Consider the following 13,311-nt stretch of genomic DNA (forward strand, 5'->3'; position numbering starts at 1 on the left):
TTTTGCAGCTACCCTCACACAACTCTTTGCCTCTTCTCACTGCTTGCTGACACTCCATTCTCCCGCCTCAGTGACAGCACCTAGGTAATGTTTGCCCTCTCCAGTATCTGTCTTTACACAGTACACTTGTTTGTTTTCTGGATGTTTCCAGAACAAAGGAGAAATTTCATTTTTGCAAAGCCAACCACCGTCCTTCAACAGTTCCTCTTTCTGCCAAGGAATGCCCCTTGTACCACTCCCACCCAGCTACCTGCTCCAGGCTGGCAGGAAGTAAACATTGTGTATGTACCTTGGAATCAGAAAAAACATATTCCTTCCGCTGCGTTTTTTCTTTTTCTGTTTCCAGCACAATCACCAGTTTGTTAGGGACCTTCTGGGACTTGATAAGCTGCAAGACTAAACAGAGGCTGGGCGTTATGAGCTGCAGTCACTGAAACTAGAATCCCACCAAAACTAACAGGACCCTGCTCGCAGGCTCAGGACTTACACTGCCTTCTATGTCTGGGGCTCACTTTGCCCTGCATAACTGCATGCATTTTAATGTTGCTTAATCCTGTTCCCTATAGGAATAGATTTGGACTCTGAAGTGAAGAGGACCCCTAAAAATCATTCTGCCTGGAGCTCTTGTCCATACCAAGCCCTGCAGTCTGAAGTGAAGTGCCTTGGCTTCCTGCAGGCAATCTCTCTGTATCCTGAGCCAGCCTACATATATTCCTTCCCTGTCTGTGAAAGAGGAGGTAAAACCTCATTTGGTGGTAAAGGTGATTCCTCCCCATCTAAAATAGCAGCTAAGTAATTATGAACACCAGCTGGAGAAAGCCATACATGAAAACTAATCTTTTCAATCACTGCCAGCAACAGGTTGAGTTTCTAGCAGGAGAGAACCCAAGGGCATCGTTTACTCTCTGATAAATCCTACCCTGCTTGGCTCAATCTCAGTGAGCTGCCTGTCCAGAAACACAACAGAAGAAAAGGGAAGTTGTTTGAATTGAGCCTTCACAGACCACACTGGCATTGCTCATCAGTAGAGATATTGATTCACATATTAAAAAAGAAAAAAAAAAATCAAGGGGAAATTCACTGAAAAAATGTTATTGCAACTGAGTATCTGGCTTTTTACCATCAAAAATCATCACAGAAGTCAATATGTTCCTGCAGAATATTTTTTTTCCAGTGACATTGCTTTTCAGTAGGAAAATGGGTCTGTTGCAACCATCTCTATGGGGAATCATCTATCAAAACCTGCTCCCTTGCAGTCCTGCTACCACTGTCTTCATTTAGACCAGGAGGCCGGGTCTAAAACAATCTGTGAAAGTTGGTTACCCCAGTAATGACTCCCTGCTGTCTGCAGGCCGCTTTGGGAATAGGCAGTCTAGACTGACTGGAGCGTTGCACAACACCCAGGACCTAGCAAAAATATCTGCACTCTGGGCCAAACCTTGCCGTCATTGGGGCCGAAGGGAACCCCTCCCCATCATCCAAGGGACCGAGAGTCTAGTCCAGCATTTGTGACCTTAAGCATCTTACTTTTCTTGTGGGTATAAAACTTGTCTTCTGGACCATCCTTAGCTCTCTTGATAATCAGTTTTCCCATTTCCACATCAACTTTGAGATGTATTTTTGAGAAAATTCCCAGGGAGTCAGCTTTCACCTATTGGAAAACAGATTTCTCGTAAGCGATCTTCTACGCTTCAGTCACGTGTATTACAAATGCAACACTTGCCTGAATTCATGGACACATATCGTCGTTATGCCAATCCCACTAGACATCTCTTAAGCATTTGCATGGTGCTAAACAGCATCCAGGAATAGCTGTTATCTCTGTGGCAGCACAGCAAAGTTCCCAGGAGCTGAGATACCGACATATATCTACATTACTGTCCTTCCACATTGTGATCAGCGTTGTTAAAGAAGTACATTTACCTCAAAAGTGACAGGGGGGATAAGGGAGCGTCGGTGTGTTGAATCAGGACCTTCAATCAACAGTGTTTTCACCTGTAAAAGAATTTATGTGTACCAAATTGCATTTGGCAATTCTGCACTACGTTGAGAGTAATGAACTCAGAGCAAAGGAGGATTGCACTGATGATGAACAAGAAGCATAACTAGAGGCAAAAGATGACAAGAAGATAATATAAAATAGCTTTAACACTCTACCTTTTCTTCAATGGAAGACAGCAAAGAAATCAGCTGATTGAGTTTCAATACAATATTGACTGGACTAGCTTCCCCGAGCATCTGATAACCGCAACATAGAAACAAAAAGAGAGAGAGAGAGATGCATAATTACCAAGCCCACAGAGCATGGCCTGGAAGCGCAGCAGTCTGGCCCCGGGAACACCTCGCACACAGAGCAAGGAGCAGCACTTGTGCCTCTGCCGCTCGAATCCATAACGGGCAGCACAAGAGCACGGAGTTTGGCTGAACATGCAGAAGTATGGGAGGGTGGAAGGACAAATTTGCAAACCTTGTCCATAGGTTAGAGGCAGCTGGGCATGCAAGGGAGTCAGCTTGCTGCTGGGGGACAGGTTTGCATGACCAGGTCCAGGGCTCAACATACAGAAGTCCTGGACTTTTGGTTTTCTGGGCTACTGGCAGGGAGAGGAAGGTCATGGGACTTAAGTGGGCTGGGGGAAGGAAGGATTTGGCAGTGACACATCCTGGAGTGAAGTTTATGGAAAGAGACGTGCAGTCCTAGCCCACAGGCTGAGGGAGGATGGGGAGATGGAAGTCCTCAGGCAGTTCGCTGCACTTTCCTCTGGGGCAGGAAGGGAGAGCAGGCAGAGGGGACTATGGGATAAGTGAAACTGTGGGGATATAACTCACTGTGTGCCCTCTGCACTGCAGCCAGAAAGAGGCTAGAGAGAACAGAAGTGGTAACTGATCACCTGAATCCCACCGGTCAGTGCTGTGCAACCAGCCCTTCCCTCCCCCCGTGCTGACAGCCGCCCGCACTCCTCTCTCTTCTCCTTTTCCCACCTTCCAGCCAACTTACTTGTGAGCGCTGATGGACACCAGGGTGCAGCTGCTGCTCAAACACCTTCTGGATGGATTCCAGAGATGGGAGGGTCCTAGAGGCTTCACTGGGAACAGAGACACGGCAGAGGTCTAAGGCTGCGGTTGGGTAGGTTAGCACTTGGTCTCTTTGGACAAAGCCACGCAGCAGAGACTATGGGCACACGTTCACACCAGGCCTGCTCTCGCCATGTGTCATACTCTTACTGCCCTCTGAGCTGGTGGGATGGGTGGTGACAGCATTTCTCAGCTGCCCTAGAGACACTGCCAATGAAGGCAGCTTAGACTTAGGCAGCTGACTTTGCCTTGCAATGGCTGATGCATGGGCATACTGGCTGTTCCTCGGTTTTTGCTTTGGAGGTGGTAACTTCCTAAATCTCCCCAGAAAGATGTCCCAGAAAGTCTGGGCCAATCCTGCGGACACTGTGTAAAACCAGCATCAACCCAACCATGCCAACTCATAGATCAAAGTGCACTCAAAAATCTCAAAGCCCAGCGAAGTTTGGTGCCTGTGAATGCCGCAGCGGCAGGAGCAGCTCAGTTTTGCACAGGTCTTGCACAGCTGCCGAGACTGATGCAGGATGCTGGGGACACTGCACGAAGAGGAAACTAATTTTTAGATTTTTAGCTCACATGACAAAGAGGGGCCTGGTGCAGTGAGGGGGTGGAAGAGCCAGCCTTTAATCTCTTGAATGGGAACCGTTTGCTGGTTACAATGAGATTCCTTCAGCATTTCCCAGTTAGATTCCACAGGATGCTCATTTGTCAAAACACTGTTGTATGAATTTGGCACAGAAACCACGCTCCGATAATGACAAGACTTATCACGGAAAGAGCAGCCAGGGAGCAGAGGTCAAAAGGAAGGTGATGGTGGGGAGCAGTGCTAGGATGCTTGCATTGTGCCTAGTCAACAGTGGATATTAATGATTTCCCTCACTTTCCTAAGTCTGAATGGACCGGATTTTACTCCCTGTTTGTTGGGGAAAGTGCTCCAAAGCGAAAGTATGCCTGACTGTCTGAAGATTACATATTTGTCTAGGTGCTGAACCATGGATGATTAATGGCCTAAATTAAGCACTCACGTTTGAAATTTCAGTCTGAAAGACTTGTCATGGGGCACACAGAAGTACAAGACACTTGTAGGAATCTGGGTCTGCTAAACTTAGTCCTCCAACACCACTATTCAGCTTTGGATCACCTAGGGCTGTTGTCACTGCAAATGGCTCTGGCCCCAAACCCAAGACTCCCATTGATTTCTGCAGCCATGGAGTCAGGCCCCAGGAGGCTGCAGGCAGTTACAGGAGCATTGGGTGAAGTTCAGTCTGAAAAGAATGAAAGGATATTTACTGTGACTAAGAGTGCAGGACGTGTAGACCATGTCTCAAAAACACGGAGCAGCAGCTGCTTGAAGCAGTTCAGAAATGATTTCTCATGGGAAAACTGCCTTCTGTTTACTGTACAGTGCAACATGTAGCATGCATGTCAGGATGGGGGAAGAGCATCTGCAAGTGTTCAAACTCAACAAAACCACAAAGTGGTTTTAATTGCACTTATAACTCCTTTTGTTTTCTTCTCTTGATAGTATAAAGGAAATATATGTAGTGATCTTCATTGAAGTGTCAGAAACCCGTGTACCCACATATGATTGCACAAGTGCTAGTATCACAAGTGCTTGAAAAGCTGCCTTAAAAAGATCCATATGGAAATTATCCAGTGAGGGAGAATAAACAGGAGCATGCAGAGCAATGATCGATGACCAAATGATGGCTTCAGACAGTAGCAGGCTGAACAGGCCACTATTAGTGTTTTTCACTTAAAGCTGGTAGGGAACTCTCAACAAAGTCCGCTCACATGGGTAGTCCCTGCTTTTTGCTGCACTGGCACCAAGTTCTCCATGAGTCAGCTTTCCAGCCCCTGGAGGATTCCCCTGACTAAGGAAACCTTTGTACACCAATTTCTTGTAGCACTGAATGCTTCACAAAAGTACTCATCAGCCTTACAGGTCTCTGTTTTGTTTCATTTTTAGTATATGAGCTGCCAGAGTGAACAGCCTTACCCAAGAGTGGTTGCCCCGTTGTCCCCCAGGCTCTGATAAGATGTGCTGACCCCCTTGGCCACAGCTAGCCCTAGAAGGCAGTAGCAGCTTCCAGCAGAGTTAAAACCAGCTTTCAATGTCTCTAATGCACACTGGGGTCTGGTCCTTGCTGAATTAATCAGGGATCAGTGGTGAGGAGGGTGGGGGGAAGAGATCACAACTCTGCACTCCCGGTCTGCTGTGGCCCAGCTGTGCTTGCTTGAGGTTCTTGCTTAGAAATGGGTCCTGCACATGTCCGTGGATAACACACGAACTGCAAAAGGCACAGACTGTTCACAAACGGTTGGCCCAATTCCTCTCCCAACCCCATGGTTCACTATAAGCTCTTTTCTTCTTCTAATCACTGAGCAGCTCCAGTATCCATCCCCTCTACCTTGCTAACATTGGCAGTCAGTGCTTACCCATAGTACAGTATCAAAACACAGAAGTGAGTCAACCAAAGGGCATCGGGATGCTCAGTTTTCACAGTGATGGCAGGGTGTCTGAGAGCAACCCTGAAAGATGGGACAGCTGGGCTCTGGGAGGTTGGAAGAAGCCAGAATACAGCATCACAAAAACCTCAGATTCACAGCAAATCAGTGTGGCTCACAAACAGCCAGGGTCAGCTCAGCCACAGTGACTGTCTGCCTGCACGCTCTTAACCCTCGGCAGTGCCAGGAAACTCAAAGGAGTTTCAACTCCAGTGAAAGAGCTCAAGCTGTGCCAATTAACATTTCTTCTTGTTGCTTGTTTTTTGTAACCTATTCTCAAATATTGTGAAAATAATGAAATTGAACATTATTAAGAAAAAGAGGACACAGCCACTGAGAAGCAGCCTAGGAATTACCTGTACATTCAGCTGGAATCCATGTGCAGCTGAAGAAAGCTGAGGTAAATAAAAATTAAATTTAGGTAACGCCACTGATTAAATTTGAGTTCAGAAGTCCGATAAGGGAAGTAAGCTAAAACCCCAGACAACCCCAGAGATTAAGACTGCAGAAAACAGTAAGATACCCAAGCATCTGACTATTAGCCAGCTGAAGCTAAACAAATAGTTTGGTTGGATGGTAGAGATTCACGGGACAATCCAAATAGAGGGGGAAATGTTCCTCAGAGAGATCTGACTGGGACTGAAAACAGCCTGCAGTTCTAGACCTTCACAAAAAAATTGAGAAGGCAGCTCCATCTATCTGAAATAATGCAGGTATGGGGAGAAAATGCTGGGGAAGCAGGGGGAAGAACTGCATGAGGACATACATTTCCATAGCTACACGCAGCCACCAGAAGGACAGAGGGCAGGCAGCTTGCCCTTTGCTGTGTTTGCAGTGGTGCAGTGCCCCTGTGCTCAGCAGGCTTCTACCAGCAGAAGAACTCACCGAGCTCTGTTCTAGGATGATGCTTTGCAAAGTCCAGTCACAAAAAAAATCCTACAGAAAATCTGGAAATGTAAAAGGTGTCCTGACACTTGAGAGGATTGTAGACCCGTTGCATCTCCTTTCTTGCCATCCCATGTACATTTATGAGGAGCAGGGTTGTGAAACCCAGATAAGGTGAAGTAGAATAAGAAGTTGGAAATGGAAAAAGCCAGCCATCATCAAAACAACAGTACTGGAGATATTTTAGTAACACAAAACTCTCACTTGTGATTTCATTAGATTTTAGTTTCCATTGTTCAGGTTTATTCTTAGCTAGCCACCTGGGTCTCCCCCTCTGTGGGCGTAGAGAAGCAAAACCCTCAAGCAGGGCACAGAAGAAGGGCAGCTCTTCTCACAACCCGTCCTCAGTCCTGCCAGGGGATTGTCTGTGGGCGGCTGGCTTCTGGCAGAAGAAGCAGGGCTGCATATTCCTCCCCCTTTGCCTGGTAAAACATGCACAGTGCCCACCGCTTCAGGGGAGTAATGGTGGTCCCAAGCAGCTGAGCACCTCACTCACTCCCTGCCTTGGACCCTTCCATGGGTTAAAGCCAACCAAATCAGCAGTATCCACCCCTCATTTTAGCCCTTTCTTCAGCCTTGGTGAGCCCTAGGACAACAAGATCAGGACAGTAGTGCTACCAGCCTCACTTCTAAATACACTGGAGAGAAGGATATTGCAAGCCACAGATACAAATGTGGAAGTGTGTGCCCTCTGCCATAGAGTGCTCCAAGATCTCTGCAGAAGTGTGGACTCATCTCCTTGTTTGCTTACAAGCAGCAAGGGGGGAAATCACATCCTTCCACCAGAGAAAGAGGGAGCTCTGCAAGGTTTTAGTTCCCTGTCGGAGTTTTCCGATTTGGGACCTGGCAGGTCTATAAATAGGAAAGGTAAAATTTGTAGAATCTAGATTGTTTCTCTTTTCATTTGAGCTGGACTTCACTGACATCAGTGGAATCACTCCAAGTTCACAGTGCATTAGTGGGAAGGAAAAATCAGTGTTTAAAACATAGCTATACACCAATATGTGCTTGTTTCCATAAACGACTTGTGCTTGACAATTCTGTGGGTGTCATTTATGCATTACCAAACTATGCAGTTAATTGGTTAGTGCATTTTTTGTTTTGTTTCTTTCTAAGCAAAGCATAAAAATTAATACTCCACTGACTGAAACTGCCTACTTCACTGTCAGAACTATGTCTTTATATAGATTTCACACCTTTGGACCAGAATCACAGGTAATGAGATCTAAATGTAATGTTTTTGAGGGTAAGCCAATTCCCTGTGCCAGAAACGCAAGTTCTGAATGCATGCACGTGGAACCTATGTTAGACTACAGTGTTACAGCATTATACTCTGATCTCTGAACACCAGCCTCTAGTTACCTGAAGAGTCCTTTGCAAAGAAGTGTAAGTAGTTTCTTCAGTTGAGGAAGATTGCTTGAGCCAGTCTGCACCATCTCAAAGTCACTGATGATGTGAACTCGCAGGTAATCCTGGATGAGTTTAAGATGCTCATCAGAGACACTGTGAAAGAAACAGACAGGTCAAAAGCCAGCTCTTCTCTCTGCTCCCAAATATCAGACAGCTTTATATTTTTGTGAAACTTCCACTGCCAGCACAGACAGATGGGGGGCAGTTTGCCTTGGATTTCAGTGTAAATATGCAGTTCTCAGAATTGGACCATGGATCCCCCACCACACCGCTGACACCTTCTCCTCTTCCTCCTTCCCCACCCCAAATCCTCTCCTCCATGACCACTGAGCTACCATGCCAGGGGAAGCCTTGTGATGCCTGGCTTTGCCAAAGCCATGGTGGGATCATTAGCCTTAGCAGGTAAAGCCAGGCTGCTGTGAGGTTGCTAATAGTCAGCAGCTCAGGGGCTCTCAGGAGATGAAGACTCCCTTTCACCTCACCAAGTCCCACTTTGAAGGTTTTATTCCAAACAATCCAAAACAGTCTTAGGGGGTCTGATATCACAGAGCTGTACAGGATGCTCCCCTCCACCCTGTCCCTGTGGTGCCTGGACTCCAGCACCACAAGGAAGGCTGAACCAGGCAGACTGTATGTGCTGTCTTGTGCCCTGACAAATGCAGAAAGTCCCGGCTGGCTGCTTAGCAAATGAAATGGTGCAGGCAGCTGAACAAAACTGGGTTTCTCCCAGTCAGCCAGCTGCTACCAGGCAACCACAGCAGGACCTGTGCTGCCACACACCACCACTGTTTGCTCACAGCCTCCCACTGCCCTGCCAACGTGCATGCCTTCTGATTTTATTTTTATTTTGTTTTTAAACTTTGCAGATCCGGTCATTAAATGTCATGCGACTTCCTCTAAGGCTTCAGTGCATGTCCAGATTTGTCACAGCTAGCATGTGGGACAATGTGAGTCACACCTGTAGCTGGAGTAAATCAGTAAGTATGAGTACCTGGAAATCCACACACAAGTTTATTCTTTTTGAGGACTGGTTGGTGCTTTCTGATACAGCCTGTAGTTTAGGCACACAGCTAATACACCAAGTTGTCTCAGATATTACCATCCTTTATATTAGAAAACTATACCTCAGTGGAGAAATTGGGGACTTTTAAAACTTCAGAAAAGTATTTTTTTCTAGATGAAAGCTGGACTGTAAAGAGTAGCCAATACATTGTAGATCTGATTCTGTTCTTCATTTGGTAGTACAAATGAGGAGTAGTTTCACTGAATCAAATAGGTCTTCAGCTGTCCCAAACAGAGAGGCCCAGAAAGGACAGAGCTGGGCTGAAGGCTGATTCTGCAGCCCTGTGACTTGCCATCCTCACCTGCTTGTGTCCTGGTACTGCAGTCGCTGGAGTAGTGTCTCAGAAAGGGACAGTTTATTAACATCTGCCACCCTGGAGTTTTCAGGGAGAGAAGATACCTCCTTTGTCTCGCTGCTCGACAGTGCCATGAGGATGTTGCGTGGGGGCAGGATAGGAGGCGTGGGTACCAGGTCTGGCAAGGAGGAAGGGAAAGGCACAGTCATCCCAGCATGGCAATTTGACCTCCTCCCCCTCACCCGCAGACAGGGCAGAGTCTGCACTGCAGTGGCAGTCACCGCAGAAACCATCTCTTCTGAAGGGCCTCTGATTTCAGAGCTGGAAAGCTCAGGGCTTGATACCGGCCCAGACCTGTTCTCAGGGATGTCAGTGGTGGGAGACCACTGGGCTGAGCTGCCAGGCTTGGACCTCACGTGCAGGCAGCGTATGCCTCTGCCTGGCAGCGTAACCTCATCCGAGTCAGTTTGACTGTCCCATCTGCACAGCAGCTATGAAGGTTAGTTACTTTGAGTATAACGCTTAGAGAACGTAGTTGTACCTCGTCCATACCATTACCATGGAGATCTGCTACTGGGGCAGAATGGATGGAGGGGCATGACAGAAAGAGCACCAGAAGCTGCTAATGGAAAGAAGTGAACAGCTAAAGTAAGCAAACACAGATGGAGAAAATAGACCCCATAATCCAATACAGAGGGGCTGAGTATCCTGCCTTGTCTTGTGGGCATCAAGTTGGAAGCACAAAGGGTTTTCCTGCTCTGTCATCCTGCTGCTCAGCATACCTCCCTCTCCTGGAAGAAGAGTGGGTTCATCTCCATTTACCCCAACCATGGTTGCCTTTCTTTTCTTACCGATCGCTCCAACACTTTGTTACACCTGTCATACGTAGCTGGTTGAGTTGTGAGGTTTTGTTTCGTTATTTCCTAATGGTGGAATTTTCATTACAAAAAAGATACCCAAAACTGATCCATTGCTCCTGGGCAGAAGCTGTGATTCATAGAGCCACCGCAGCACTGAGCAATGGCACAGCTGGGTGGTGCATCTGCAGGGTATCTGGGTGCTCATCTTCCATGTCTGCAATTCTATGTGTAAGATGGCCAGACATCTGTAGGCCCTACATGGCTCCAGCACGATGGCATCAAAGTGCCTTAAGAAAATTAAATTCTGTATGTGAACAGCCCAGCCCCAGTGCTAATATCTCTTCATCTAAAGGCTCTTAGTCTTGGCTAGAACTTCATTCCCTGCTGCTCGCCTCTCTGTGTATTATTTTTGCTGTAGTTCCCTCCCCCGCCCTGAGAGCTGGAGACTGAGTGCAGCTGGCCAAAAAACAGGAACATCTTTCCTGAGCAGCTTTGCACAATTTTGTTCTGTTTCTTCATGAGAACTGCATACCAAAACCTTCCAGCTCCTATTAGAGATCCATTGGATTGCATAAACATACACAGGCACATGCATCTGCTTTAGTGCACATGCCTGTCTGCCTGTCACAGGACTATGTCCTTCAGACAAGTTTTATTGTAATGCTCATCATTTCTGGACAGACGTCAGAAAGGACAGGAAGGATGGCTCTATGGGCATGACCTTCCCCTGGGCTTCAGGAGAACAATGACAGATCCAAGGCATGATCCAGGAAAAATCCAAGGAACAATCCAAGACCAGTGAGTGTCAGGAACCCACAGTGACATTTCATATAAAATAGTTGGGATGATGCCAGTCACACCTCTTCATCATACATCTGCCTCTACGCACAGAGTTAGACTGTCTGCCACTGTGGGATCTGTGCCCTCTGTTTATGACTGTTAGAAACGTCCTCTAGATCAGAGCAGATAAGGGGACCTGAGTTTCAGATGACCTAAGACCCACAGCAGCTGCAGGTGCGTGGCACTGCAGAGAGATGTGCTCCAAGTCTCTAGAGGAGCATCTCTTCTGCTGAGACAGTGACCCTACAGATGCAGTGCAGGCAGAGGGGTGCAGAGACATGCGAGACGGCTGGACATAAACCAGCTTGAGTCCGAATGAAGGACAACAGATTAGTCAGCCCTGCACCTGATACAATATACTTCTGCAGAGAGTCTCAATGTATTCCCTGGAATGAGCTAAAATGGTGCTCTAGATGCAGTACCGCCCCAGAGCCATGACGACTCACTGCCTCAGGGTCTTGCCAGCTCAGGTCTCTCTATGCCTTGCTCCATTTTATTGCATGATGTGCTCTAATCCCCCTGCCTGCATTGCATATCTCCAGTCCAAAGTAAGTGTCAAGGGTCTGCATCACCAAGTCACATCATGGGTTTCTTACCAGCATCCTCTTCCTGTTCATCTGCAGCCTCCTCTTCTTCCCGTGGCACTGGATATTTGAGGTGCCATACCAGACCCATGTTCTCCTTCTTGTAAAATTCTATCAGTTCCTCCAAGTTCTCGAAATACTTCACGGGAACACCCTCTGATGCCTGAAACAAAACACAGAGGCTGTCATGGTCTGGGATTTCCTACCACAGAAACACCGCTCCTCACAGAAGGAAAAACAAAGTCATAGAGAGAGAAAAACCTACTACTGCTGTCCAGAGAAAGCCAGCCCAGCTCTCACTGCCCATCTGATCACAGGCTCTGTGCAGAATGACTCCTGCAGTACAAACAGAAACAGATACGCACACACGTTCCAGCCAGTGTCAGCAAAAATGGCAACCTCAAAGATTCACTGAAGCCAAATGGAAGAGCGCTCTCATTTGATGCAGTGTGCTTGGCTTCAAAGCAAAGGAAGACTTTAAAAACAAAGAATTCTCCTGGATAATTTTTGCATTCCCTCTTTTACTGAGCACAAAACCCCTGGACTATGTTATATTTTGTGGTATCCAGGAAGAATTTTTCTGTGAAATTGCAAGATAAACATGTCTGAATCTAGACGTTAGCATCCCTTCCAGGATTCACAGGCTCAGAACTAGGTTCAAATGAAACAAGCTAGCAAGGTAGTCACGCAAAAAAATGCTCAGATGAAGATTTAGAAAGCTGAGGCTCGCGACACAGCTAGGACTGTGAATGCATCAGGCATGACACTGAGCTTGCCAGCTGAATTTTAACTGTGACTAAAGCTGTTTCTAGCACGGCCCTGGCCACTAATCTCAGGAAATGGATACTTGCAGAGGGCAAACACAGGGATAAGGTTTTAGAGGTCTTCAGAGGCAAAGCTTTGGAGCAATTATATCCGCGCATCGGCATGAACGGTAAATCTGCTGGATTCACCAGGCAGGAACAGCTGCCACCCCTGCAGCTCGGCCCCTTTGCTTCAACCAAGGGCCCTACCAAGGACAGAGAAGTGATTTGTCATGGCTCAGCACAGACCTCCTGACCAAAAGAAGGAGCTCTGCATTATCTCCAGAACTGCGCTTAAGTACCATCCAAACCCAAGGCAACAGCAACGCGTAACAGAAGCTCTGATCGCTCTTCACGAGGGGTGCTCTTCATGGCAGGGTGCTCTCTTTCTGGACGAGAGGTTTTCCCAGAGAAACCAACCCAAGAAAGCCCTGTCTACACATGCAGCAAAACATCAAGGAGCAGGGGCAGAATGGTGCAGAGTAGATGTTTTCCAGCCCCAGAAGACTGTTGTTCTTGGCTTAAAAGAGCAACACTGGGAACTGTTCACATCTGGGGATACGGCAGCAGTGGGCAATCAAAAGGAAGACCTGTTATGCATAAAAATCTGCATAAAGCTAGATTTTGCACAGGAAATATGGTTAGTTAATAATGGATTAAAGCTTTGCCTCCAGTTTGAAATAACTTGTTACACAGCCACACTTTAGACATTCTGCCTCTGACTAACAGGCAGGACGTTTTAATTTCTTTTTGGGTTGCAATTATTGGCTGTAAAAATTAACACACACCAAGTTTTAATACAAGTTTGAATGAGCTTATTTACCTGCCATTTGTGTTTGCCCAGTTTCTTATTATCTGTGAACTTTTTTGTTTAAAAGGCAAATGTAGCAAAACCAAGAGATTAAACAGGAGAAATGCTAGCATAAACCAC

The 13,311-nt window shown here is 46.8% G+C and overlaps 1 protein-coding gene across 1 annotated transcript in view; it reads right to left on the minus strand.

Moving 5' to 3' along the window:
- INPP5D (inositol polyphosphate-5-phosphatase D) overlaps positions 1–12,506 on the minus strand; it is a 28,939-nt gene extending 16,433 nt beyond the window's left edge. Inside the window, exons 1-10 of the mRNA XM_075509130.1 lie at positions 12,425–12,506; positions 11,843–11,913; positions 11,590–11,740; positions 9,300–9,471; positions 7,888–8,028; positions 2,996–3,083; positions 2,158–2,238; positions 1,924–1,995; positions 1,528–1,651; positions 290–396 (exon numbers count right to left, since the gene is read on the minus strand). Coding sequence (XP_075365245.1) covers positions 290–396; positions 1,528–1,651; positions 1,924–1,995; positions 2,158–2,238; positions 2,996–3,083; positions 7,888–8,028; positions 9,300–9,471; positions 11,590–11,740; positions 11,843–11,913; positions 12,425–12,506 — 1,089 coding nt within the window. The remainder of the gene's footprint in view (positions 1–289; positions 397–1,527; positions 1,652–1,923; positions 1,996–2,157; positions 2,239–2,995; positions 3,084–7,887; positions 8,029–9,299; positions 9,472–11,589; positions 11,741–11,842; positions 11,914–12,424) is intronic.
- Positions 12,507–13,311: the final 805 nt, after the last annotated feature.

This window comes from Mycteria americana, chromosome 7 (assembly GCF_035582795.1).
Source record: "Mycteria americana isolate JAX WOST 10 ecotype Jacksonville Zoo and Gardens chromosome 7, USCA_MyAme_1.0, whole genome shotgun sequence".
NCBI classification, from domain to species: domain Eukaryota; kingdom Metazoa; phylum Chordata; class Aves; order Ciconiiformes; family Ciconiidae; genus Mycteria; species Mycteria americana.